General features: G+C 49.4%; 3 protein-coding genes across 3 annotated transcripts; 2 read left to right on the top strand and 1 right to left on the bottom strand.

Annotated features, from left to right (window-relative positions):
- Positions 1 to 9,714: 9,714 nt before the first annotated feature.
- Positions 9,715 to 11,608, top strand: LOC124663252 (trimethyltridecatetraene synthase-like). The gene is made up of 2 exons (XM_047200975.1): positions 9,715 to 10,668; positions 10,815 to 11,608. Exons 1-2 carry the CDS (start codon positions 9,781 to 9,783, stop codon positions 11,445 to 11,447), a joined length of 1,521 nt encoding a protein of 506 aa, XP_047056931.1. The 5' UTR covers positions 9,715 to 9,780; the 3' UTR covers positions 11,448 to 11,608.
- An 8,936-nt stretch (positions 11,609 to 20,544) lies between these two features.
- LOC124663505 (protein trichome birefringence-like 28) lies at positions 20,545 to 22,739 on the top strand. The gene is made up of 4 exons (XM_047201199.1): positions 20,545 to 21,252; positions 21,927 to 22,108; positions 22,177 to 22,332; positions 22,409 to 22,739. The coding sequence occupies exons 1-4, from the start codon at positions 20,545 to 20,547 to the stop codon at positions 22,737 to 22,739; spliced, it is 1,377 nt and encodes a 458-aa protein (XP_047057155.1).
- Positions 22,740 to 23,196: 457 nt separating this feature from the next.
- LOC124666900 (UBP1-associated protein 2C-like) lies at positions 23,197 to 26,635 on the bottom strand. The gene is made up of 2 exons (XM_047204234.1): positions 25,285 to 26,635; positions 23,197 to 23,562 (listed from the first exon to the last, which is right to left on the bottom strand). Exon 1 carries the CDS (start codon positions 26,609 to 26,611, stop codon positions 25,286 to 25,288), a length of 1,326 nt encoding a protein of 441 aa, XP_047060190.1. The 5' UTR covers positions 26,612 to 26,635; the 3' UTR covers positions 23,197 to 23,562; position 25,285.
- Between the last annotated feature and the right edge of the window lie 203 nt (positions 26,636 to 26,838).

The raw sequence follows: 26,838 nt of genomic DNA, 5'->3' as shown, positions 1-26,838 counted from the left end.
CAGCGAGCTTCCGAGGAAGTGGTGCCCAAAGAAAAAAAAATTGCCAGGTCACGCGGAGAAGTTGAGGAGGCAAGGCATCATGATGATGGATACTGCGACGGTTCTGCTTTGCCACGACATGACCCGACGAAGAAAAAGCACAGTGATTTTGGAATTGTCATTTCCAAAACCAGGGGGGCATGTGTTATCACTAGAATTTGACCGGATCAGAGGTGGGCCGCGATTAAGATGGGCTTGAAGATTATACATGGAAGAAATACATGAATCGGCCTTGTGTGCAAAGTTTGGGCTAGTTTGCCCGTGTATCTGTAAATATAGTAGGATACGTGTCGGTTAGATAGAATTTGGCTCGTGCACGGTTGGGATTATTCCCACGTTAGAAAGTCTACGGACTATAAATATGTATCTAGGGTTACTGGAATAAACAACAATCACGTTCACCACAAACCAATCTAGGCGCATCGCCAACTCCCTTGTCTCGAGGGTTTCTTCCGGTAAGCATCATGCTGCCTAGATCGCATCTTGCGATCTAGGCAAGCACACGTTTATTCGTTGTTCATGCGTTGCTCGTGCCGAAGCCTTGTTGATGGCGAGCAACGTAGTTATCATAGATGTGTTAGGGTTAGCATTGTTTTCATCGTATCACATGCTTTAGTCCATGCAACCCTTAGATGTCTAGCCGCCCTTACACCTATCTTAGGTGTAAGGGCGGCACCTCGCTTGATCGTTATTTAGTAGATCCGATCCGTTATGATTGCTCCTTGTTCTTCAAGGATTAGTTTAATATCTCGCATAGTTAGGCCTTACAAACGGGTTGAAGGATCCAAAGTGGCACGTAGGGTGTAGTTTGCTAGCCCTAGACAGGATGTTCTGGGGATCAACTTCATGTTGGTTTTTAGGCCTTGTCTAGGGTCGGCTTATGATCACCGTGCGTGGCCGCCAGGCTCAATCACACGTAGGATGTTCCGATTATGTGGTGAAAACCCTAAATCGTAGTAGGTCGTCTTAGCTTTATATTGATCAAGCAGGACCACCATCTGATCGTACACCTCGTACGAATCATGGGTGGATCGGCTCCTTGAGCCGATTCACAGGACAACCTGAGAGCCGATCGAGGCTCGTATTTAATGTTTACGTGTATGCCATGCAGAAACTAAGCGAGGCAAATCCATCACCTTCCCGATCGGTATAGATCAGGTGGCACGCCTGCACCGGCGATCGGACGTGCGTGCCGAGTCTTTGCGGGCCGTCGCTCGAGGGACCAGGGCCAGCCGCAGCTCCGGGAGCCTCCCGGCTCTACCGTGCTGCCCGTCGCTGCTCGCCGGTGGGTTTCGACCGCAACACATTCCGGCACGACCGGTGGGACGGTCTTCGACATCAACCGCATCGCCATCTACATCCGAGATGGCGGAAGGCACTCCGATCATGTACGAGGATCCGACCGAGGAGCTCAAGAAGAAGTATGACGAGGTCAAAGCGATCCTCGAAGCCGACCTCATCGGCTCTTTCCGGAGAACCCGCTCACACGGCATCGGTGGAAAGGGTTCTCACCTGAAGGCGCGCTCGATGGAGTGGACCTGTCCGCCCCGTTAGAAGAACGCACCAGGTCTCTCGTCAGGAGATTAATTTCATGGTAGCTCATTCGCTGCACCGCCATTCTGAGAGCCTGGTGAACACTTTGGAGCGTGTCGCTCTTCGGGTGATCCAGGAAATCATGAGGCATGAGTACTCTCCGTCAGGACCAGCTCTAGGGACTCACCAAGGAGAGATGCCACTCCAGTCCCGACCACCGCTGCCATTTGCGTTGGCAGCACCAGAAGTGCCGAGTTCACCGGCATACGTCGTCTACAAGATCGGTGGTGACCCTAGTGATTACCAGTTCTTGCATGAGGCGCCTAAGGAGATCCCTCACGGATACACGTGCACATACGTGCCGAGGCTGCAATGAATCGGGCACTCACAAACCAGGCCGCAACAGCGAGGGACTTCGGAACGAGCGGGAGGAACTTCGGGAACAGATCTTGAGAAGCGAGACGTGGCTAGCTAAGTATGCCACCCCGATAAACCTCCGGAGCCCAACTCCTGCAGTTGGCTCGGAGCTTGAGAAGCAAGCGTGGGCGGCTAAGTATGCCATTCCGGCGAATCTTCGGAGTTCGACTCCTGCGGCCAGGCACCGCGGATCGGATCGATACAATCTTGAGAGACCAGTTCGGCATGGTGCCGAAAAGGAGGGCAATCGGCTATTCCAAGCCGTACCCCAACGAGTACGAGTTGATCCCACTACCACCCAAATATCGGCTCCCTGAATTCTCCAAGTTTAGTGGATCAGATGGTTCCAGCTCAATCGAGCATGCGAGCCGATATTTGGCACAGCTGGGCACGATCTCAGCATCAGATGAGCTGCGTGTGAGGTTCTTCGCACAATCCCTCACAGGATCGGCTTTCGGGTGGTACACATCGCTGAAGTGCCAGTTCGTGTTTTCTGCTGTTTTTGGTTTCAGAAATCCTACACAGGAAATATTCTCGGAATTGGACGAAACAAAAGGCCACGGTCTTATTTTCCACGGAGCCTTCCAGAAGTCCGAAGAGGAGACGAAGAGGGCGACGAGGCGGCCACACCACTGAGGGCGCGGCCCCACCCCTGGCCGCGCCGCCTTATGGGGTGGGCCCCTCGAGCGTCCCCCGACTCTGCCCCTTCGCCTATATAGTCTCTCCATCGCGAAAACCCTAGTACCGAGAGCCACGATACGAGAAAAGTTACTGAGACGCCGCCGCCGTCAACCTCATCTCGGGAGGTTCTGAAGATCGCCTCCGGCACCCTGCCGGAGAGGGGAATCATCACCGGAGGGTTCTACATCACCATGCCCGCCTCCGGACTGATGCGTGAGTAGTTCATCCTTGGACTATGGATCCATAGCAGTAGCTAGATGGTTGTCTTCTCCTCTTGTGCTATCATGTTAAGATCTTGTGAGCTGCCTATCATGATCAAGATCATCTATTTGTAATGCTACATGTTGTGTTTGTTGGGATCCGATGAATATGGAATACTATGTCAAGTTGATTATTGATCTATCATATATGTGTTGTTTATGATCTTGCATGCTCTCCGTTGCTAGTAGAGGATCTGGCCAAGTTGATACTTGTAACTCCAAGAGGGAGTATTTATGCTCGATAGTGGGTTCATGCCTCCATTGAATCTGGGATAGTGACAGAAAGTTCTAAGGTTATGGATGTGCTGTTACCACTAGGGATAAAACATCAATGCTTTGTCTAATGATATTTGTATTGTTTATATTGCGCACAGTACTTAATGCAATTGTCTGTTGTTTTCAACTTAATACTGGAAGGGGTGCGGATGCTAACCCGAAGGTGGACTTTTTAGGCATAGATGCATGCTGGATAGCGGTCTATGTTCTTTGTCGTAATGCCCTAAGTAAAACTCATAGTAGTCATCATGATATGTATGTGCATTGTTATACCCTCTCTATTTGTCAATTGCCCAACTGTAATTTGTTCACCCAACATGCTATTTATCTTATTGGAGAGACACCACTAGTGAACTGTGGACCCCGGTCCATTCTTTTACATCTGAAATACAATCTACTGCAATCACTGTTCTCTGTTGTTCTTTGCAAACAAACATCATTCTCCACACCATACGTTTAATCCTTTGTTTACAACAAGCCGGTGAGATTGACAACCTCACTATTAAGTTGGGGCAAAGTATTTTGATTGTGTTGTGCAGGTTCCATGTTGGCGCCGGAATCCCTGGTGTTGCGCTGCACTACACTCCTTCACCAACAACCTTCACATGGCCTTCATCTCCTACTGGTTCGATAACCTTGGTTTCTTACTGAGGGAAAACTTGCTGCTGTACGCATCACACCTTCCTCTTGGGGTTCCCAACGGACGTGTGCTTTACCGTCACAAGCAATGGTTCCCCTCTGACATTTTTTTTGGAAAAGGTCACGGTGCCAGGCCAACTAAGGGAGTTGTTGAAGGGGGTCGACAGCGAGTACAAAAAGGAGCGGGGAGAGCGGGTCTCCTTGTCTAAGCCCCCTTCCATGCTTGATAGGTAAACCGACCCTCCATTGAGCAAGACTCGAGAGGTGAGGTCCTAAGTAAAGCGGTGGTTCAATCCTGGAAGTTTGGCGGGAATCCATGTCTCTTAAGAAGGTCGAGAATGAATTCCCATCGCACGGAGTCGAAGGCTTTGCAGATGTCGGGCTTGAAGAGGATCATAGGGATTTTGCTTTTATGTAGTCTTCTTGCAAGGTTGCGAACATACATGAAATTGTCATGGATACTCCTCTTCTTAATGAACACACTTTGACCATTAGAAACTAGGTCATTCATGAGTGGGGCCAGCCAAATGGAAATCATCTACGCTATGATTTTCGCATTTGCATGGATCAAACTAATAGGCCTATACTCAGGGATCTCCCCGGCCTCCTTCTTCTTTGGCAAGAGCACTATGTTGGCCGAATTCAACTATTGGAAGTGGGCAACATGGAGGTTGTTGAATTGATGTATGACACCCATGATATCATCCTTTATGATTCCCCAACATTTCTTAAAAAAACACCCCGGTAAAGTCATCGGGCCGGATGCCTTGTAGGAGGGCATTTGATTGATGGCCATAGCCAGGTTTTTTTTCTCGGCCTAGATTTCCGAAATCTCTCTGAAAACTGAAAATCTCGTTCCCCTCCAAGAAACTCCGCTATCGAACAAAAAATTCGGATGAATTTGAACTTCAGGAATAAGGTCAAATAAGTAGCGCATGCTCTATAAAACATGCGATGGGTTGTTGTGTTGGTAAGTCTTTCCTGGGTGTCCTCATCGATTCCAGGCTCGACTTCACCCGCCAACCTGTTTTATTTTTACTCGTTGATAGATTAAATCGTAAAAAGTTGAGACTAGCTGAGCGGGGATTCGATCGCGCGACAATGTGACCGCTCTGTAGTGCAAGTACCACTATCTAGTTAGGAAAGTAATCTTATTTGTTTTGATGTTCTTGAAAATTGAATTCAATTTTTGTTTGAGTTAACTCGAACGGTCAATTATCGAAATTTTCAAGATTGCATGGTAACTGCTAATTTCGGTGCCCTCCGGTAAAAAGACGGCCCGAGAAAAAGAAAATCTTGGTCACATTAGGTATTCAACTGGTATACTAGTGCTAGTACAGACTGTACAGTAAGAGTAACTTCAATAGTATAGCCGGTTATTGGCTATAAGCGAGATGCCATATCATCTATAGCTAATAAGTACAATAGTTGTCTATAAGAATGTACTACTTTTTCAATAGATGACCCACCTTTTATTCACACAACTTACTCAGGAGCACGTACTAGTGCTAGCACACCTCTAACTAGATACAAATATATTATTTTAGTCCTTGTAGCTAGTTGAGTACTAGTAGAACTTATTATCCTTGCTTAATAGAGATAAGAAGAACGGAAATATCTGTCAAGGCTAAAAATATGTATGTTGGCCAATCAGAAAACACTGCTTGTCGCCGTCGGACCTAGACGGCTAGACGATACCAAAATCGTCTCCTTCACCGCCGCGTGGATGCCTGGAGCCCCGTCAGGAACAACGCGCAGGCTATGGCCACATGGTGCGTCGTCTCATTCCCATGGAGAGAGAGGTCCATTGACCATTGATGGTGACCGCGCGGCCAGGCGCACATCAGCGTGCAACGCTGCGTCGTCGCCGCCAGTCAGGACAAGGCCAGCACGGACCAATAGCTGCTGCTGCCTGCTGCGAGCCGGACAGGGTCTCGCTCGTGGTGCCCTTCATGATAGCATTGGCAGGATGAATCATAGCGTTGCGATGCATCTTTCATATCGTTGCTGGTTTGCTCAGTTTCCTACCAAGCATCTCCGCTCGGCTCCTTGAGCCCTTTGCTTGATACTAGAGTTTTTCGTAGATTAGTGCGGATAATAGTTTAGAGTATTGGTGATCCTCTATCCTACCCATAGTTGCCAGCAAACCGGATCGCTCGGATCGAGGAACGGGATCGGGGAACGAGGTTCGACATACCAGCGAACAAGGATCGGTGAGGGGTATACATCTCTGGTACGCTAAGTTGGATCGTGGATCGCGATCCACTTTGGTTTGGATCGATGACCCCGGATCGATAGAGTGGGTCGTGGTCTATTTTGTTTGGGCGAAGGAAAAAACTGCACGAATAAAGCACAATTGGTAGGATTTCTGTTTATGCGGAGAGGAAGGCGAAAAGCTAGGCGGCCAGGGAGCCCAGCCGTTGGAGGCCCAGCTCATGGAAGGCGCTCAATCTCCTGCCAGGTCGCACATGATCAAGCCCGAACACACACAAAAGCGAGCGAACAGGATCACGATCCGAGAACGAATCACGTCGATCCAGTAGCGTTCCCGATCCTCGATCCGGATCGATCGACCCAGGATCGCGGAACGCGCCACCGATCCCGAACCCTGCAACTATGATCCTACCATCATCTAATTCCACAAAACCTTATTCCTAATCCACTAGGTACAAACTGAGTACTGAGGACTGAGAAAAATACACTAAGATTTAGAAAAAAAGTGGGGATAAACGGGAATTAAACTTGTTCAATACTCTAGTACCAATCATGCTTTTTGAAATAAGTGAGGATTTAAAATTTGGTGGGAATTATACTTACTATTCCCACAAAAACTCTAGTACCAAATAAGGACTCATAAGGTGTCCGGTGCATGATCTAATGGAGAAGCGTCAGTGTAAGTGTAAGTTCGGGGGGCACCGGTTTCCAGCCGCAGCCCCAAATGCGGCCTTCAAATAAATTTAACAAATTCAAATATTCTAGATCATCGACCATATAGTTTTAGGGTATAAACCGATCACACAATATCGACGATCGCATCATCGCAAATCCCTGCAAATCAATGTCTAGCGAAACAAAAAAAGGACGCACGTGAACCAGCATTATTGGCCGTAGAACTCAAAGGGTGAGATCATCCACCGGGGTAGAAGGCACCTCTTCCGTGGTCGCCGATGGTGGAGTAGTTGTCGCCGGTTAAGCCTAGATCCCCGTGGAGTCTCTATAGCCAATGGAGCCGAGGTCGCCGGCGGCGCAGTGGTGCTGGCCTTGGTCACCGGTGGAGCTCTCCTCTCGAACAGGATCATGGCGCGTTGTTCCGCACACCATGCCCTTACATCGTCGTCCATGCCGCTTGTGTCGACCAACAACATCGCCAGGCCCTCCTTCTTTTTCTTCACTGCCACACTGGCCTTGATCAGGTCGAGCTTGATGTCCTGCCTCTCGAGGACCGATGTCCACCTTGCCGCCACGACCACCTCCATCTGTGCAGCCTGCTCTGCCCACTTGGCAGCGTGCGAGGCGGCATCATCCATGCACGCCATAATGGACGAGTGCAGCTTCTCGATGGCGAGAGCGGAACTATGTGATGTGGAGGAGAAATGGAGGAAAATAAAATGATTTTGAAGAGAATATTGGTAATGTCCCACCGATAGGGCTAGCCCGCCCACATTTTGAGCTCACGCCGGCGCCCCAGCTAGCCTCTCTCCGAATTGGTTTCGACATGGGGCGCCAGATGAGTAGTAACCGCGCGCCGGAGAAAAAACAAATTTGGGAGGCACATCTGAGCTTGATTTTTGGCACCGACACCATGATAGCCCGTTTGAGAGGTCTTTAGAGCATCTCCAGTCGCGTCCCCCAAACCGTCCCCCAAACCGCGCCGGATTGAGCGTTTGGGGGACGTGTTTCGTTCGTGCCGCGTTTGGGGGACGTCGCTCCCCGACCGCGTCCCCCAAACAAAATTTCGTAAATTTTAAACTTGACTAGATTCGATTAGATTCGTCCAAACTTACATAGATTCGAACGAAATTTGACTAACTTTAAAACTAAACCTAATCTAGAACCACTTGCGGCGGCCGGAGGCGTCGTAGTACTGCCGGAAGTTGTACATCTCGTCGGTGACGACCTCCTCGCTTGACGCGCTCGTCGACGGGCTCGTCCACGGGCTCGTCCTTCACCAAGCCGCTTGGTCCTGCCTCGCCGTCGTCGGTGAGGTCCACCAGCGGCTTGCCGGAGTCGCGGATGGACATGGCGATCGCCGCGTCCAGGTCGCTCCTCCGAGCGTCCTTGTCGTCCATGGACGCCAAGAACGCCGCCCGCAGCCCCGGGCAGTCCTCGGGGTCGTCGCTGCCGGCGATGAGCCGCCGCTGCCGCTCGTACTCCGCCGCCAGCCGCCGCTGCGACGCTTCCTCCGGCTCCTCCTTCACCTCCGGCTCGGGATGAGGAGGGCGCCGCCGCGCCTCCCTTGCTGCCGCCCGCTGCCGCTACCGCCACGCCTCGTGTTGACGGGCGTCGCCGGCTCCTCCTTGACCTCCCGTTTGGGAACGGTATACGGCGCCGACCGGCACGACGACGACGGCGTCGATCGCGCCGGCCCCGAGGAAGAAGAGTGCGAGGAGGACGAGTACGTCGTCCTCCTCGGCTGCCATTGAGGAGAAGGCGGTGGCGACGACGGCATCTCCAGCCCGCGGAGCGCCGTTGCGGAGGCCGCGGATGACGTTCTCGAGGGCGCGCCCGAACGCCCCGCAACAGGGCGCGGCCTTCCTCGTTCCAGCTTGTTGGGCCCGCCGATGAGCCCGTCGGTGCCGTGCAGCTCGACGTCGTACTTGGCCTTGAAGTACGTCGTCCACCAGTCGTCGTTGTCCTTGGCCGCCCATGTCGGATCCGCCCGCTCCTCGGCGGTGAGTTGAGCCCGACGGGCCTTGATGGCGTCCCGCCATTGCTGCGTGTCTGGCTTCGGCGGCGGCGGGATGCCAATGCCGTTCACGGCCATCTTCCGGCCCGCCGCCGCTTGGCAGCCCGCACGTCCGGCGGGACTGGATACCGGCGTGGTACAGCCGCCCACGCCTCCGCCACGGTGAGGCTGCCGCGGCCGAGGCCGCTCGCCGCGGCGATCTTGCGGGAGGACGACATTTTTTGAGCGGCGAGGAGAGGATCCGGGAAGGGAGGCGGCGGCGACGAGAAGGATTATGATGAGCGGCGATAACCGGAGAGCGTCTTAAAACAGCGGCGGCGCAGGTGGTTGCACGCAATAACTCCGGCGCGGACGGCCACGCGGCCATGCACGACGAGACGCGTCCCTGCGTCGCCCGGGAAAACAGGGACGCCATTAACGTCGCTTGACCAAAGGTAGGCGACGGGGTTTTAGCCTTCCGTGCCGCCGACGCGTCGGCCCCGCCACTCCCCGCCTCGCTCGTTGTGTCCGGCGTCCCCGGAGCGTCCCCGTGGGACGGGGACGGGCTCGGGGCGCCGGACACCGTATCGGGCCGCGCCGGACAAAAAGGGCTTTGGGGGACGCGGCTGGAACGCTTTTTTTGTCCGGCGCGCCCCAAATCCCTTTGGGGGACGGTTTGGGGGACGCGACTGGAGATGCTCTTAGGGGAGGGGGACTGGAGATGCTCTAACCGGTGCGCTCTTGGATTGCGTAGCTGTCAATGAAGTAAGACATGTTTGTTTGCTGATGAAAAAGATACATGAAGCCGAGATAGTTAATTTGAGAGGCCTTTTTTTACCTGCGGCAAACATGCAGAACAAATATACTCCATGGAATTGACGGTTTCTTGTTCAGACACCTCAAAAGACTTATGTACAAAGTGTCTACATCAGAGTCTACAGGTGACGTGGAGAACATACCTTAGTCGTCTAGACCATTGTATAGGCCCTTACCAGGCATAAGTGGACGTTAGGTTCCAATGAAATAGCGTCCGGTTCAAGCTAGCCCCCAATGGAGCTACCACCATGGGCGCCCTTCCTCGCCATCGTGCTGTTCCTAGCAACCATTCTCCGGCGTGGCCGCCGGGCATACAGGCTCCCACCTGGACCTAAGCCTTGGCCGATCATCGGGAACCTCAACCTCATCGGATCGCTCCCCCATCGTTCCATCCATGTGCTCTCCAAGAGGTACGGCCCTCTCATGTACCTCCAATTCGGTTCGATCCCCGTCGTCGTCGGCTCGTCCGCCGAGATGGCCAAGTTCTTCCTAAAGACGCAGGACGTTGTGTTCATCGACCGGCCCAAGACGGCCGCCGGCAAGTACACAGCCTACCACTACAGCGACATCACCTGGTCCTCCTACGGCGCCTACTGGCGGCAGGCACGCAAGATGTGCCTCACGGAGCTCTTCAGTGCCAAACGGCTCGAGTCATACAGGTACATCCGCAGCGAGGAGATGCGCGTGCTCCTGCGCGATCTGCACCACGCCTCCGGGCGTGTCGTGCTGCTCAAGGACCACCTGTTCACCTTGAGCCTCAACGTGATCACACGCATGGTTCTGGGCAAGAAGTACCTGCATAAGGATGCTACGACGACGACGCAGGAGGAGTTCAGGTGGATGGTCGACGAGTGGTTCCTTCTCAACGGCGTGTTCAACATCGGCGACTCCATCCCGTGGCTCGACTGGATGGACCTGCAAGGGTACATCAAGAGGATGAAGAAGCTGAGCAAGAAGTTCGACCGGTTCCTGGAGCACGTCGTTGACGAGCACAACGGGCGGCGCCACCTCAAGGGGGAGAGCTTCGTGGCCAAGGATATGGTGGACGTGCTGCTGGAGATAACCAGCGACCCCAATCTCGAGGTACCGATCCACCGGGATGGCGCCAAGGCTTTCATTCTCGTAAGTGCGTCCATGTCCATGTAATTTTCCGTTACTAGTCGGTAAAAGAACTTCAGTTTCAACATTTCCGATCGACTGTGCGGTGCGGAAGCTAAAATACGGAGAACCACTAATCGCACAGAACTACTATACTTAATTCCACGCAGGACCTCATCGTCGCCGGCACTGAGAGCTCGGCCATTACGGTGGAGTGGGCAATGTCAGAGATCCTGAAGAAGCCCGAGGTGTTCGCCAAGGCCACGGAGGAGCTGGACCGCGTAGTGGGGCGAGAGCACTGGGTGACCGAGGAGGACATGACGAGCCTCCCCTACATGGAGGCCATTGTCAAGGAGACGATGCGGCTGCACCCGGTGGCGCCGATGCTGGCGCCCCGGCTGTCCCGCCAGGACGCGTCCGTTGGCGGCTACGACATCCCCGTCGGCACGCGTGTGCTCGTGAACGTGTGGTCCATCGGCCGCGACCCGGCACTGTGGGACACGCCGGAGCAGTTCTTGCCGGAGCGGTTCATCGGCAGCAAGATCGACGTCAAGGGGCAGGACTTCGAGCTGCTGCCGTTCGGGTCGGGGCGCAGGATGTGCCCAGGGTACAGCCTCGGGCTGAAGGTGATCCAGATGAGCCTGGCCAACCTCCTGCACGGGTTCACGTGGAGGCTCCCGAGCGGCGTGACCAAGGAGGCGCTGAGCATGGAGGAGATATACGGGATGACCACGCCGCGCAAGTTCCCGCTGGAGGCCATACCTGAACCCAAGCTCCAGGCTCGCCTCTACACCCAAGCTTGATACGTACAGGTATGCACACGCGCGATCGTTGCCTGCGTCGCTGTATTTTGTGTGTATTGTTTTACTGGTCTTGTATTATATATTTTTATTTAGTAGAAAAAAGGAAGCCCAACCTCTGCATCAATGATCAATCAATGTATATGGCATTTATTTGTAGCTTAGATTCGAGTGGAATATTTATGCAAAACTCTACAGAAATGTGTAACTCCATACCCGCAAAAAAATATGATGCTTCGTAATTAATAAAACTCAGTAACTCAAACAGTAAGTGAAATAAGGTTCACCCTCTCAGCTTGACTTTTGTTATCGTGCTAGCTACCCCGTGGCCGTTGGACCCGTCAGAGGGTTTTGGCTCGTTCAGATGAGATGGGCTAGATCCGGCGTCTCTCTATGTTGGGGTCCTGGTGCTTCAGAGTTCCGACGCTCCTAGTTCCGGTGAGTGGCATTCAGCAGGAGAGACGTGTGGCCGTTGAGAGCCTCAACCTAACGCCATCAGCCTCCATATCCTTATCTTGATTTCCTTCTTCCCTTATGTCGTAGTGTCTCCGGAAAATTATTTTAAAAAAAATAGTAATTCGCTACAATTGCATTTTTTTATGGAAGCAGTAGGACTCTACTGCATATTTTTGTAGATTTTTTTCGTAGGTGACAGTTGTGCAAGAGAACTGTACAAAAAAGAAGGGGTAGAATTAAATGAAACTATCTACCCAGCCTGACAACATATTTTAGTCACCGCAACTCCTCTTTAAAAATAGCTCTGCATCTACACAAGTTACGTCTGACGCCTTTGAAAATCTTGGCACTGGTAGTGTTTCAGATTGCCCGTGCAGAGAGGATAATAATCTACATGAAGAAAGGCTCGTCCAAGTGTAGCTTGAGAAGGTTCAAACTATCAAGGTAGTTGGTTCCTGTAGGGAGCTGAAGTGCAGGGCAGAGGTACTGCCGGCATGATTTGGAGAAAGGGCACTCGAAAATAGTGATCCCAGGTTTCCAACAGTGGCTCGCTACAAAGCACACTTTTTTGAGAAAAGGGTCTCTCCCCAATTTCATTAACGAAATCACAGTAGAGGTTCGTATAGAAGTAAAAGTTTCTCAGTTAAACATGCGAATTTAGAGCCTAACAGGACCCTATACATGAGCTTTTTTTGCTCCACAACTTCTCAACTGAGCACAAACGTACATTATGTAAACTCACAACACAACACAACACATCTCAACATATTTTCTTCATCTTTTACTCAGCAACCACCAGGCAAACATTGTAGATGAGGAGGGTTTTTTTCAAGATGCACCTCTAGAGAACACTTCGGCCGCCACATCCAGTAGTCTTTTTGGATTCTAGGCTGAGAAACTTCTGATCCTTGCCCAATCATCAACAAATGACATAATTAATGTACCACAGATATCGGATCACTACGAAAACCCCCTTGGAAATTGTCCAAAAAAAAAAACAGCTGCAATACACCCCCCACCCCCCATGTAACAGAGTATCTCCTGTCAGAATACTTCTTTTAGATATCAGTCAAGAGTACACTTTGAGTTTGGAGGAATTTTCATTTTAACATTTAGGAAAATGTGAATGTAACTGAGCATAAAACGATCTAACAGTTAAACCTTTAACTAGATCAGGACCCGAATTAAAAAAAAAAACATTTTCATCAATTTAAACCACATTTTCAACTTCCCTGATTAATTTAGTAAACATCTCTAAATATACCCCCCACAGATTTCTCCTAAATTGCAATACCCCCATCCCTCCTGCTATCACAGAATGTACTGTGATATTATGCAAAGTAGATATGTCATATAGCCTGGGGAATTTACTGGCAAAAGGAGTATTTCTCACCCATTTATCCTTCCAAAATCTGGTGCCTTTGCCATCTCCAAGTTTTTTTCTACAATAATTGTAGGAAATATCTTTAATATTCATCAAACCATTCCACAACTGTGATTGTCCTGGTTTTTCTACAGCAGACAAAGAATCTAAATCATCATCAGTAATTTCACTATCAGTTAAGAGATCTTGAATATCTTTTATGTCATCATGTGGTTGGCAAGGATAATTCTCATTCCTAACTTGCTTAGCATTCATCTTTCTACTACTTTCATGTAAATCATGCCTAGCCTCCTCCAGATCTTTAATTACAGAAATATTACGCAGTTTCTTATATACGTCCTAAAGAAATACTAACTTCTTCAACCATAATAATTAGAATAGCAGCTAGAGTGCCTGAAACAGTGTTATAAGACTTGCCAGGCACTTCAAGATTCCTCTTCTTTGTTTGTTCCACAGTTTTCTCCATCATTCTCCCTTTGGCATTTGGCTCGGAAGCATCATTGATCCTTAAGGCTTCTCCTGAGCAAGGCAGCTTCCCTGGCCAGCTTTTCCTCTTCTTGATCAGTTTGAGAGTACGTCTGCGACCTGAGTTTTTTTTTAGAGAAACAGGGGCACCACCCCCGGTTCCAAATATATTGAAACCATCCAACCAAACTACATCATCCAGATTTGTTTTTTTGCATTACAAAACACCCACACTTCATATAAACGCAGATCAAGCACCAAAGTTTTAGGCTATAGACCACCCAACAATTAGAGGATTTTTAAACAGGCGACAGCACCAGATTAAGGAGACCAGCTTTGAGACCCAAAAGTGACAGCACCCTCCAGGCTAAAGACGGTTCAGGACTTTGAAGCCTGCACCATCACCCACCAGAATTAGGTCATTAGCTTCCAGGGTCCTCGCCAAGTCTTCAGCTGTGATCAGCATCGGGCCAAAACCCCTCGTGTTGTTCATGTCACAGACCTCCAGAGTTGATCTTGCCTTCTTCTGGAGAGTCAGCCAGGCTCCGGCCACAATAGCAGCGGTGGCAGCCGAGCCAAACTATCCACCTTGCTCAGCAATATCGTCAGCTCTTCTCTTCCTTCTTCCTTCAGCAGGATTCTCCACTGAGCACAACTGCAAGCCAAGCGTCTCCACAGTCCCTGCATGCCAATCCATTGAGAACGATTTGATCATTTCTGGTAATCCATATAGTTCTCAAAACAGCAGCAAAGATCATATTGTATTTTTTTTTCTTTTCATTCCAAAGAGAAGTAATGTCATGCATGCTTGAGATCTTAAGATTAAGACTCAAGGCTATAACAATTTCTTTCCAGATTTTAGAAGCAACCACACAGTCAAAGAAAAGGTGTTGACAAGATTCCACTTCATTGCAAAAAACACAAGTTAAATCATCAACACTTTGTCTCTTGACCAAATTATCTCTAGTGAGTAGCTTATTGTGGAAGAGCAACCAAAGAAAGAAATGAATTATTGGGGGTACTTTGATTTTCCAAACACAGTGAATATCAACAGGTTTAATCCCTCCAAAATTAACTACAACATACATGGATTTCACACTATACAACCCACTGGCTTCCCACTTCCAAATCAAACTATCCTTAATGTTACTCAAAGTGATAGTTTGAACAATTTTCTGAATTTCCAGCCATTGCATCATCAATCTATGGTCAACATATCTCCTAAAGGTCACTTTCAGAGAAGACCCATCCCAAAGATCAGCAATGGTCTTATTTTGCTCATTCACTAGGAAATAAACTTCCCAATATTGAATAGCCAGGGAGCAAGAACCAAACCTATGATCTTCCCAGAACTTAATGTTCCTACCATCCCCTACTTTCCACTGATAACTCATCTTAGCAGCTTTGGCAGCCCACAAAACCCATTTCCAAAAGGGAAAGGCACCACTAGATGAGCAAGAGAAGAAGTTAGGACACTATCTGTTTCCACAACTTGTTCTCATTTAAGTGATATCTCTTAATCCAAGAGGCTAAGAGGCACATGTTCATTTCTGATAGATGAATGCCTAAGCCTCCATATTCTTTTTTCCTAGTGACCAATCCCCAATTAGCTAGGTGGTACTTATGGTGCCCCTCATAGTTGTCCCAAAGGTAGTGAGCCATCTGAGAATTAATAAGGGTAATAGCCCACTTGGGGAATTTGATCACACTAAGTAAATAAATGGGAATACTGGCCAGGACACTTCTAACCAGCTCTAACTTAGCAACATGGTTAAGAAGCTTCCCTCTCCAACCAGTAGCTCTCTTGAGGATCTTGTCAACAACATGTTGTATATCCTCTCTCTTAAGCTTGCTGTGATGTAGAGGAACTCCTAGATATTGCAAAGGGAATTCCCCCAGCTTACAACTCAAGGATTGAGCAATAAGTTGTGCATCACTCTCAACCACATTAACAGGGACTAGATCACATTTATGGAAATTAATCCTCATACCAGACATATGCTCAAAACAAGCCAGGATCCATTTTAAGTTTATGGCAGAATGTAAATTGTTTTCTAGGAAGAGTAGAGTATCATCAGCATACTGCATACTAATGACCCCTCCCCCTCCTAGCTCTTGCATGAGTCCAGCTATCTGTCCTCCACCAGCAGCTTTGGACAAGACCTTGGTGAAAACATCAGCCATAAAATTAAAAAGAATGGGGGATATAGGATCCCCCTATCTCACACCTCTACTGGTGAGGAAGAACTGACTATTGCAGTCATTAATCCTAACACCAACAGATCCATTGTGCAAGAGCCCCTCAATGATAGACATCCATCTAGGGCTAAAACCCCTCATCCTCATAACTCTCAAAAGGAAATCTCTGTCCACCCTATCATAGGCCTTTTCATAATCAAGTTTAAAAATAAAACCAGATTGCCCCTTATGGACTGCATCATGTATAACTTCGGAGAAGAAGGTGAGCCTTCGTGGCGTTGGGGAATCCTTCGTGGGACCTCCACCTCTCCAAACGTGACGTACCTTCTTGCAAAGGAAGGGAACACAGGAATACATCTTCGTCTCCGCGTGCCTCTGTTATTTCTATACCCGAACTTACTTTCCTTGTGATAGCCATCGTGCTTGAAGTACACATATCTTGCTATCACTTGTGCTACATATATCTTGTGCCTATCTTGCTTAGCTCTACTTGTTGTTGTTGCACTTAGTTGAGCCTAGCATATTTAGGGTTTGTGCTTGTAGAATAAACATAGTTTAATTCCGCATTCTTACAAGCCAAATCCGTAAGAGTTTTAAACGCCTATTCACCCCCCCCCCCCTCTAGGCGACATCTCGTCCTTTCACTTTTTGTTTCAACCTCTTTAATTTTATCAATAACAGAATCAGCATTCAGATTTTTATGTCCCATGCTAAGGCCAACATTTTTTGCTTTATCAAGTAAAATTGGATTATCAAGGGCTGCAAAAGAATTGGAGAAGCCATAGATCTTATTACCTTTAGGGATCTCCAGATTTTTTGCCTTCTTAAGATCTTGGGCTTTCTCAATAACAGTCTTGTCATCCCTTGGAATTGTAGAGCTCATTCTTGTAGCTTGCATAGGGCCCCACTGCTTCTTCTCCTTCCATACCATGGAAGGCATGGTAGGATCAGGATTGTTGGACACCATTTCATCATTCATCTGTTTAACACCCTCAACATCTTCATCACTCTCAGCATCAAAATGTTGAAGAAGATTCTTCTCAATGTTCTCCTCAGCATTCCTTAACACTAGAGCATTATCAGCAGGATATGTGGCTCCTTGCCAAACATCTTGTCTTGCAGACATGTCTCCAGGCTCTGTTGAGCAGCAGATCTAGAAACACTTCTTCCACCAGGAGGGATGGAAGGATCTGTCTCCATCTTGCTATTGCTCCCACCAGATTTGCTATTATCCAAAGCCTTGAAGTCATCCCTAATTTCAGTGTCATCATCAAGCTTGTCCTCTTCATTGCTTTGACCAGGGTCTTCATCATCATCCTCATCTACATCAATAGCTTCTCCTTCATTCTCCACAAGAAAATCAATCAGGAAGAAACATTGCTCCATTTCAAAGAGCTTGTTGGATGGGATTTTGGATTTGTCCCTTACAGCCACCTTGACTCTGACTTCCTTGTAGAAACTCCTGAAGATGCCTTGCCAGTCAATGTTGACAAGGACACGTAGAGTAGTGGAGACTTGGCAAATTGTCTTCCAAGTCAGCCACTTAGCAGGGATGCCAATTATCTTGACCCAAACCTCCTGGAACTCCTCAAAAGGTTCTGCTTCACCCTCCCAGTTTACAAAGTAAATCACCACTCCATCCTTCTTGAGATTAATGGAGGGGTACTCCACTAACTCCTTGACTCTCTTGCTAGGAGGAAACCTCACTAAGAACCTCTTAGGATCAAGCTGTCTGATCTGCCAGAACCAATTCACTTTTCACATATCATTGAAACATTTCTCAAGCTCTTCAGCAGAAATTTCTCCCTCCTTGACCACCACCACACCTACATTATCCATGTTCAACCATTGAACTGCTTCTGGCCCTTCCACCTCCACATGAAAGAACCCCAGTCCAGGGTTTGCACTCCCCCAGTATTGGGCAGTAGGTAGAAGAGAGTACCACATGCATAAGGCAATTATCCATGTGGTGCCTAGTTTTGCTGCAAATGAAACATCTTTTGATCCTGGTGCAGAGGCCTACATAATGACCAAGCTCTCCACAGTTGTAACAAGTCACATTCTTGAATTTGGGGTCCAGGATAGGTCCAGGCCCACTAGCCATTGTCAACTGCATATTAATCCTAGTCCTATCACCACTATTCTTTGATCCATCAGAAGCAGTCTCTTTTTGATTCTTCTTCTTGTTCTTACTACCACCAGAGACCTGATGTTGCTGTGAAGGGATCAGAGTAGCGCTGCTACCCTGGCTATTAGGTTGGGGAAGGCTGGGAGTGATCCCCTGAGGCAGCATCATCATGGGGTTGAAACCAGGGGGGAATTTGCTGGTTGTCGAAGAACTGCGACTATTGACTCATCGGCATGTTCCACATATTGGGTTGCATCATCGGGAACATACCTTGACCAGCCGTCCCCATATGCTGCATCATGGGTTGGGGAAACTCGTTCTTGACAATAACTGGATCAGGAGCGACGCCAAGGGAGGTTGCCGCCGATGTTGTCGCAGCTGCCGCTGGAGGAGCACGGCCACCACCAGGGCCACGGCCACCCCCAGCACCACCAAATCTTCCCGCACCTCGACCCCCTCCCGCCATCTTGATGACCTCCACGAACGATTTCCTCCCTTCTTCAGCTCCCCACAGATCTGAGTACTTGATCACTATTGGCTTGGGTAGAAAACCAGATCTAGCGGGGTAGCAATCGGCAGGAGTGAAGGATCTCGCCTGGACCAACTCCCTCCTGATCCAGACAAGAGTCTGAGAACCAGGCGGAGCCCTAGATCCGACCAGGCGTTTGTTGTCCGAGACGGGCGGAGCAACCACCATTATATCCAAAGTTGAAGACGTATTCCTGAAATCCGCCGACCCTGAGAAGCCACCAACGGCCCAATTTCGATCAGGAGGATCCAATCGACGGCCACCCATGGCTTCCAACAAGGAGTGGCTGCGCGGTGGGGCCCGCCTCTGGGGACTTCTCCTAGTTTCCCCCAACCTCTCTGGCGAGAAGCTCCTCGTCGGGGACGGATTTCCCCGACGAATCCTCTCCATCCGCCGCTGAAATTCCGCAGAGCTTCGAGGACCAGCAGGGCCCTCAGTCTGCACCCCATCACCGCCAAGCAGCAATGGAGAAGGGCTCAGCAGCGAGCCCCGAGGCGAGGCCTTCACGGCGTCCAATTTTCCAGATCCTCCAGCCCCTGCTCCGCCATTAGCCGCTTCGGGTATTCGGGATCCTTTAACTTGATCATCGCCAACGCCGCATCCACCTGCTCCTCGAGCCCCTGCCCTGAGATCTGCGGTCGCCATCCCTTCGCCATCTGCTCGATCGCCCTCTCGGACGCGAGGCTGATCTGGAGGATCAACAACTTCCGCTGCAGCAACGCTTGCTTTCTCTCCTCCGCCATCAGCGCTTCCTTCTCCTTCCGCGCCCTCTCCTCTCCCATCCTTACCTCCTCGGCGAACGATGGAAAGCCCGCCGTCCACTTCGGGATGGACATGCTCCTCCGCCGGATGCACCGGCGAGTACCAGCGTCGGCGGGAGGTCAGGGCGGGGAAGGAAACGGCGGCGGCGCGAGGTCGCTTGAAAATCGCCAGTTCGCCTGAGCCGAAGTTGTGGTGTCCAGGACAGAGCGACAATTGTAAGTTTGTCAGGCTCCTCATCCAGATCTTGATCATTTTACCGTATTTCATTGTTTTGTGACTGCATAACACCACTATATGATCCCATCCCCTCACAGGAATTATCATGTGGAACTTTGTTAGTTCACATGCTCTCCTCATTTAATATCTCTTCATATTCTTGCATTTTCTGATAAAACTTCCCGTCTGTTCTTGTTGTATCAACTTCTGCACCCTTTCTGAATAAATAAGCTCCATATCAGATACGGTTTTCAGATTCTTATTTCCACCCATGGTATCCGTGTCATGATCTACAGCACCCGCCTGCTGTTTTCCAGTCAACACAGCATTCTGCTGCTCAACAGATTGATGATAGTCTTCCAGATGGAATGTCTTTCTCTGCAGCAAATCCCTGGTTGTACATTCAGACATGAAAGCGTCGAGAGGCCGGAATGATGGCTGTTTGCGAGGGCCTCATTATATCCACTAGGCTAACCTGCAAAGGCGGCATGATGCTGCCCGCTCGAGCTACCCTTGGTAATCAAACATACCGGACAGGAACACACGCACGGAAGTACATTACCGATCCTTCAAGCAATGGGCACACTCACTCCCCTCTCCACTCAGGATCACTAGCTGGGTTAATTACCTTCTCTCGTACACATCGACCCTCCCGCCTGCCACAGACATGATTACATGGAGTGACAAGAGAGAAAGCACCAGAAAAGTCGAGTAGATAGGTCACCGAGGAAGCTCGCATAAACACAGCAGCATCAACGGCGCCAGACCAAAACCCCAACCCCTTCTCACCAAGACAACGCTGACCCAACCAAAAACCCACAACCACGCCTTCCTCGCTTCGTCCGTGGTGCTGACCATGGTGCTTCATTGACCTGTGTCCTATAGTAAGTACCGTGACTTTTTCGCCATAGCCAGCTCGTGAACGCGCTCCAGTAACTAGCGCGCGCAGAGAAGGTACGTAATGGATTCCATCACGGCGTCCTCGGCGCAGAGAGGGGCTCTCTGCTCCCTCCTCTGCCTCTGTCTCTTCTTGGCGGGCCTCCTCCTCGGCTCCCGCCCCTTCTTCCCGACGCCGCGGCTATGGGAGCACTTCTCCAGGGCGCAGCAGCAGCGGCTTGCCCGCACCGCGCCACCACCTGCTCCTCCTCATGTCGCTGCTGCTGTTGCTGCAGCAGCTTACCATGATCACGACGTGGAAGCGCCGGCACCCGACGCGGGCTACGGCGACCTTGGCCGCGAGGAGGTGGACGATGAGGAGATGGCACTCGGCAGTGCGCCGGCGCCTGCACCGGCGTGGGAGGACGGCGACGGAGAGGGGAGGGAGTGCGACCTGCTCGACGGGAGCTGGGTGCACGACCCGGCTGCCTACCCGCTCTACCAGGCGGCGGAGTGCCCGTTCCTCAGCGACCAGGTGACGTGCCGGAGGAACGGCCGCCCGGACGCCGGCTACGAGCAGTGGCGGTGGCAGCCGAGGGGGTGCGGCAGCGCGAGGTTCCGCGGCGCGGAGGTGCTGGAGCAGTTGCGGAACAGGCGACTCGTCTTCGTCGGCGACTCGCTCAACCGCAACATGTGGGAGTCGCTCGCCTGCATCATCTACACGGCGCTGCCCGACCGGTCGCGGACGCGCATCGAGGATGTCAGCTCCGAGTACAGGATCTTCCGCGCCATGGTACGTCTTTTTGTCCTTTAATCACTTAAGTCTGTCATCTCGAAGAGCCTCTTAAGTCTATCGTTATTACTGTCATTCGTCTCCGTTTAGACAGTGCTGATCTACCCGTTACGGAAACACACTCAATTGCGGACATTGATCTACTTTTCCTTAGCAACAACGTTGATAATGGGTCAACCCATTTTGGCACTGGCCACGAAAATCTAGATATGCAATGTTCGGAATTAGAGCGTGCAGGTTCATGATTGTCACATTCCTTATAACTTACTCCACGTAGCATTTAGCTGTTAAAAACAATACTCCATGTAGCATTTAGCAGGTTCATGATTGTCACATTCCTTATAACTTACTCCATATAGCATTTAGCTGTTAAAAATAATACTCCATGTAGCATTTAGCTCTCAAAAATAATACCCCATGGCACTTAGGTCCTCGCGTGCAAATGTAATTATGTTCTTTGTACTATCGGACTATCAAAACTGTGCAGGAGCACGTCACTTTACAAATTGTTTCACGAGACACGGATTGCATTGATTACAATGGCTGACGCAAAAGGAGTGGAAACAAACAACCCATTATTCAACATTCTATATTATACTTAAGTTTGTTATTTGCCACTATGTTGAGAAGTATTATCTCTGAGCTCCTTACAATATAATTGAAAATAAATACAGGATTACAATTGCTCGGTGGAATTCTTTTGGAGCCCATTCCTCGTGAAGCTTGAAACCAAGCAAGATCAGACCAAGGCACTCAAGCTTGACCAGCTCCCAACCATGCTTAAACAAGTTGTCGGCGCAGATGTCATCATCTTCAATACTGGCCACTGGTGGACACACACTGGCAAGCTTAGGGCGTAAGTCTCCATGGTTATTTCATCATGTGTTAAATTCTTTCAGTGGAGAGCTGATTATTAGACTACAGGTGGGACCATCTAGAAAGAAATGGTGTGCATGTCGAGATGGAAGGAGAGGAGGCGTTCAACAGAGCACTGAGAACATGGGCCAAATGGGTCGATCACAACATAGACCCAACCAGAACCAAGGTCTTCTTCAGAAGTATCTCACCTGAACACAAAAGGTACATTTCTTGCAGCACAATCAATATTATGCATTACGGCCAACCTAACTAACATACAAATGTGCCCACAATACAGTGCTAATTGGTGCTACAATCAGACAACTCCCATCATAAATGAAACAATCATTCCATGGTTCCCAAAAGGCCTGATTTCCATCGTAGAGAGGAACATACAAAGCATGAAGACGCCTGCTACATATCTCAACATCACCCATCTCTCTGAGCTCCGAATTGATGCACATCCGTCAGTGTACACTACCAACAGGGATGGGAAGCCTCTATCAACGGAGCAACGACAACAGCCAATCACATACGCTGATTGCAGCCACTGGTGCCTACCAGGGCTACCTGACACATGGAATGTAATTTTACTTGCTTCTTTAAGACATGGCTCTAATGTACACTAGTAGGATCTTCTTGCAGCTTGATGAACACGTTAATTCATCTATACACAGCCTGTCTAAGCTGATATACTCTATTCCAATAGTAAGGCTAAAATCACTTAAAATCAACCAAGCAACAACCAAATAGAACATCACCAGCTGTCTCACTAGAGGAATCAGAGTAAATATCAACACTGTTCTTGTGCTACAAACAGCACGTAAGAATAAAATTTCTGCGCCGACAAACTATCAGACACAAAACTGTGAGTCAACCACTAAACTTGTGACATACCTCACTGTGTACTATTACACGAACACAAATTCTTGTGCGACAAATAACAACGTAGCCTACTCTCAGCACAGATTCTTGAGTGATAAACATCAGTTCAGACTAGAGAACAACGAACAACCACGAAAACTTCATGAGGAAACTGAACAGGCGCAACTTTACAGTTCAGACCTGATCGAAAACACAAGCACATAAAGCAACCCAGCCGACATCCAAAATCAGATATCACTCACACATATGAAGACTCCGCGGTTTACCAAGCAAAGTTCCATACAATTATCGCACCATACATGATATCATGAGACAGAACACAACAATTTTAAAAGACAACTCCATAGACAGAAAACTGCAAAGCAGTCATACAAAGTACATGTCTACCGAAAGATTTCATAGAAAACACTAATCTATCTTGATTTATCTCATAACAGCGAAAACTGAGAGCAAAACTGAATTCCAGTTCAGAGGTAGCCAGAATATGCAAGACATCCATGTAAGCAGACAACACTTCTGAATTCAGCACAACCATTCAAAGCATATGCTCCCAAGAGATGTCACAACCTGAGTCACACATTCACTAGAATTCAATCAATAGTTCATCAGAGAGAAAATATACAGACAAAATACAGTTATTATACAAAGAAAAGAGGTGAAATACATATACTTCTTAATTCATCAAGTTCCTAATAAGGGACCTAATCCTTACACAATGCAAGGACATAAATGCAGTAAATTATGGAAGCTTTGAAGATCATACCCACAAAATTGGACAAGATTTTGATTAAGAATATTACAAAGTAGCTCAATAGAGCAAAATATGTGAAATAAATTAATCAACAAAAGAGCATGAAGAGTATTTATGTACAGAAAATCTAGTATGTGTGTTTGACAAATGCAATAAACAACATAACTAACATTTACTTAGTAATCTTGAAGAGTAGGTTATTGAGGGGATGTGAATAGTTATGTTTATGATTCACCCATGAATTGACAGGGTCACCCATAAAAAACGAAAAGAAAGCTTCAAATACCAGATGTTCTGTGCATAAGCACATGATATGCAAACTTAGTAGCCAAGTTTTACAGATGCATTATGTAGTACAGATGTATAGAGGTACTACATAGGACAAAAAGAATAGACAAGCATGACACAACTAAAAGAAATAGTAGCATTGGAGAAAAATCTAATTGAACAAACATCATATAAATATAATCCACCATACAATTGCAGATGCTCAGTTCCCAATGTGGAAATCTCTAATCTGAGGTTCTACAAAATGTGCTAACGAGCTAGCCAAAAATTACAACCAACATAAGCTTTGATCCAACATAGAAGTTGTCAGGAAGACATGTTAGCAATGATATTTAAGTGAATGTTAGCTTTCAGCACATAATTTTCAAAATAGTGCCAGTTTTATCGAAAACCAGGGTCATAAATTTGTTACGTATGTGTTTAGAGCAAAATACATCAGCATGAACTCATTACAGTACTCTGTAGGTAAGAAAGACTGCCCATATTGTTCACACAGTGGTCAATTCACCTTTGAAAATTGCAACCCAGTGCACTTAGATCAAGGCAATTCCAAACAGATACACATGATCTGTCAGCATAACCAAAAACCAACAGCGCAGAAGCTTGATTATCCAAGACCAATGACCTAGGCAGCAAATTATCAACTTTACACAAGGGCATGCCAAATAGAACAAAGAAAAGCAAACTCGGCTACTGGAACACGAACATGGAAAATACCAAAGAAGAGCGAAGGGAGCATCAGACCATCATATTACTATGCTGCACATCATCATCATGCCACAAACGTACAAGTGCCCTCCCACGAATAAACTCATAGCAGATAAACACAGAGCAAAACTAACCAAATAATCGGCAAACCTCTCAAAAAGAACTAACCGGAAGAGTATGGGATATTTCGGTGCTATGCATTACATCAGTAGCATCCTTCATATTCTATGCCCCATACTCACCGATCAACTTGATGGTATAACATAGCATAAGTTATCCTATAGATTATCCAAACTTAAACCAGGAAAGCAATCATACATTTCAAATACATCACACATTCACAAACAGACAAAGCACAGCGTGACGGTAAATGCAACAATCACAATTTGCAAACAGATGCAGCGCATGTTCAGGCATAACACGGTAGCATTCCATGAAAAAATAGCTACAGGCATCTATGACAAACCACATAATACTTTGCTACAATATGCTAGTTCACGTTGGGGTAGCAAGTAACAGCTATGGAAGGGGTGTAAAATTACCTTAGAAATAAGGTGGCACGTTGGGGTACATTGGAGGAGCCCTGCCACCTGGTCCTGGTGACATCTCCTGACCCCGGAAGCCAGACCCTGGCAGAGGGTAGTTTCCACCCTCGCCATATCCAGATGGCAGTCCACCTGAGCCCTGTTGCATCCGGTAGAGTGAGGATGCCCCGCCCATGCCTAAACCACCGTAAGGACCCATCCCAGCAGCACCGAACTGAGATCCTCCTCCAAATGAACCACCGCCCATTCCCCCGGGACCAAATGCACCAGCAGAGCCCATCCCAGAAGGCATCTGGTTTCCCATCGACCCCATACCAGCACCTCCGCCGCCACCGCCCATGGAGGACGGCAAGTTCCCATATGGATTGTGACCACCACCAAGCCCAGGGCCACCAAATCCACCGAATGATGGCGGCATGCCACTCCCAGGGCCACCATACTGCCCACCCATCTGTGGTCCACCTAGCCCATGGCCAGGACCCGGCATGTCCTGAGGGAGCATCTGCTGTTGCTGTTGTTGACCAACAGGCCCAGATTGCTGCGGTTGCTGCTTCCCCTTCTTCCCCTCAATGGCGAGCTTGCACAAGAGCTGGTGCCCTTCAATCACCTTGACCGAGTCCACCAACGAGGCCTGAGCGCCCTCGGGTGTCTTGTACACGAAGAGCGCAAAGCCCCTGAACTTGCCCGTGGTCTTGTCGAACCCAAGCGGGCCCTCCTCAATCTCGCCGTAGGCAGCAAAGTGCGCGAGGAGGCGCTCGGACGGCATGTCAGCGGGGACGTTCCCGACGAAGATCTTGCGGAGAGAGACGTCCGCCGAAGGGGCGCCGCCCGCGCCGCCCGCCCCGCCGGACGGCCCGCCGGCGGCGCCCGCGGCGGCGAGCTGGGTGACGGTGACGCGGCCGTCGATCTTCTTGGACGGCTCCTTGAGGGCGAGGACGGCGGAGTCGGCGTGGCGGAAGGTGACGAAGCCGTAGCCCTTGGAGCGGCCGGTGGTCTTGTCGCTGATGACGACGGCCTCCTCGAGGTCGCCGAAGGCGGAGAAGATGGCGCGGAGCGAGTCCGAGTTGGTCTCCCAGCCGAGGCCCCGCACGAAGAGCTTGCGGAGCGCCGGGTCGCGGTCGGCGGCGGCGCGCACGGCGTCGAGCGCGACTCCCGAGGCGAGCGCGGCGGCGGCGGCGATGTCGGCGAGCTGGTCGCGGGAGAGCGGCTCGAGGAGGCGCAGGACGTCGTCGCGGGTGAGCCCGAGCGCGGCGGCCCCGGCGGCCGGGGATGCGGTGGCCGCGCCGTTCTCGTCTGGCTTGCGCTTCTTGGAGAAGGGATCCATGGATGGGGGAGGGGATGGGAGGGGCAAAACCCTAGGTAGGGCTTGGCGGCGGAGGGATGGGTGGGGTGGGGGGCAAATTCAGGGTTCGATGCGACTTGTGGGTTGGGGATCTATGGAGGCCTTTTATCGACTTGGAGCCGCAGGATTTCTTCTTCGATGTGCTTGAGCCGGACTGTAAGAAAACGTCCGTGAGCCGGACACGTTTATCGTGCGAAAATATAACGTGG

Source organism: Lolium rigidum, chromosome 6 (assembly GCF_022539505.1).
Source record: "Lolium rigidum isolate FL_2022 chromosome 6, APGP_CSIRO_Lrig_0.1, whole genome shotgun sequence".
Classification (NCBI taxonomy): domain Eukaryota; kingdom Viridiplantae; phylum Streptophyta; class Magnoliopsida; order Poales; family Poaceae; genus Lolium; species Lolium rigidum.
The sequence above is the reverse complement of the archived record's forward strand: the minus strand, read 5'-3'. Positions and strand labels throughout refer to the sequence as shown.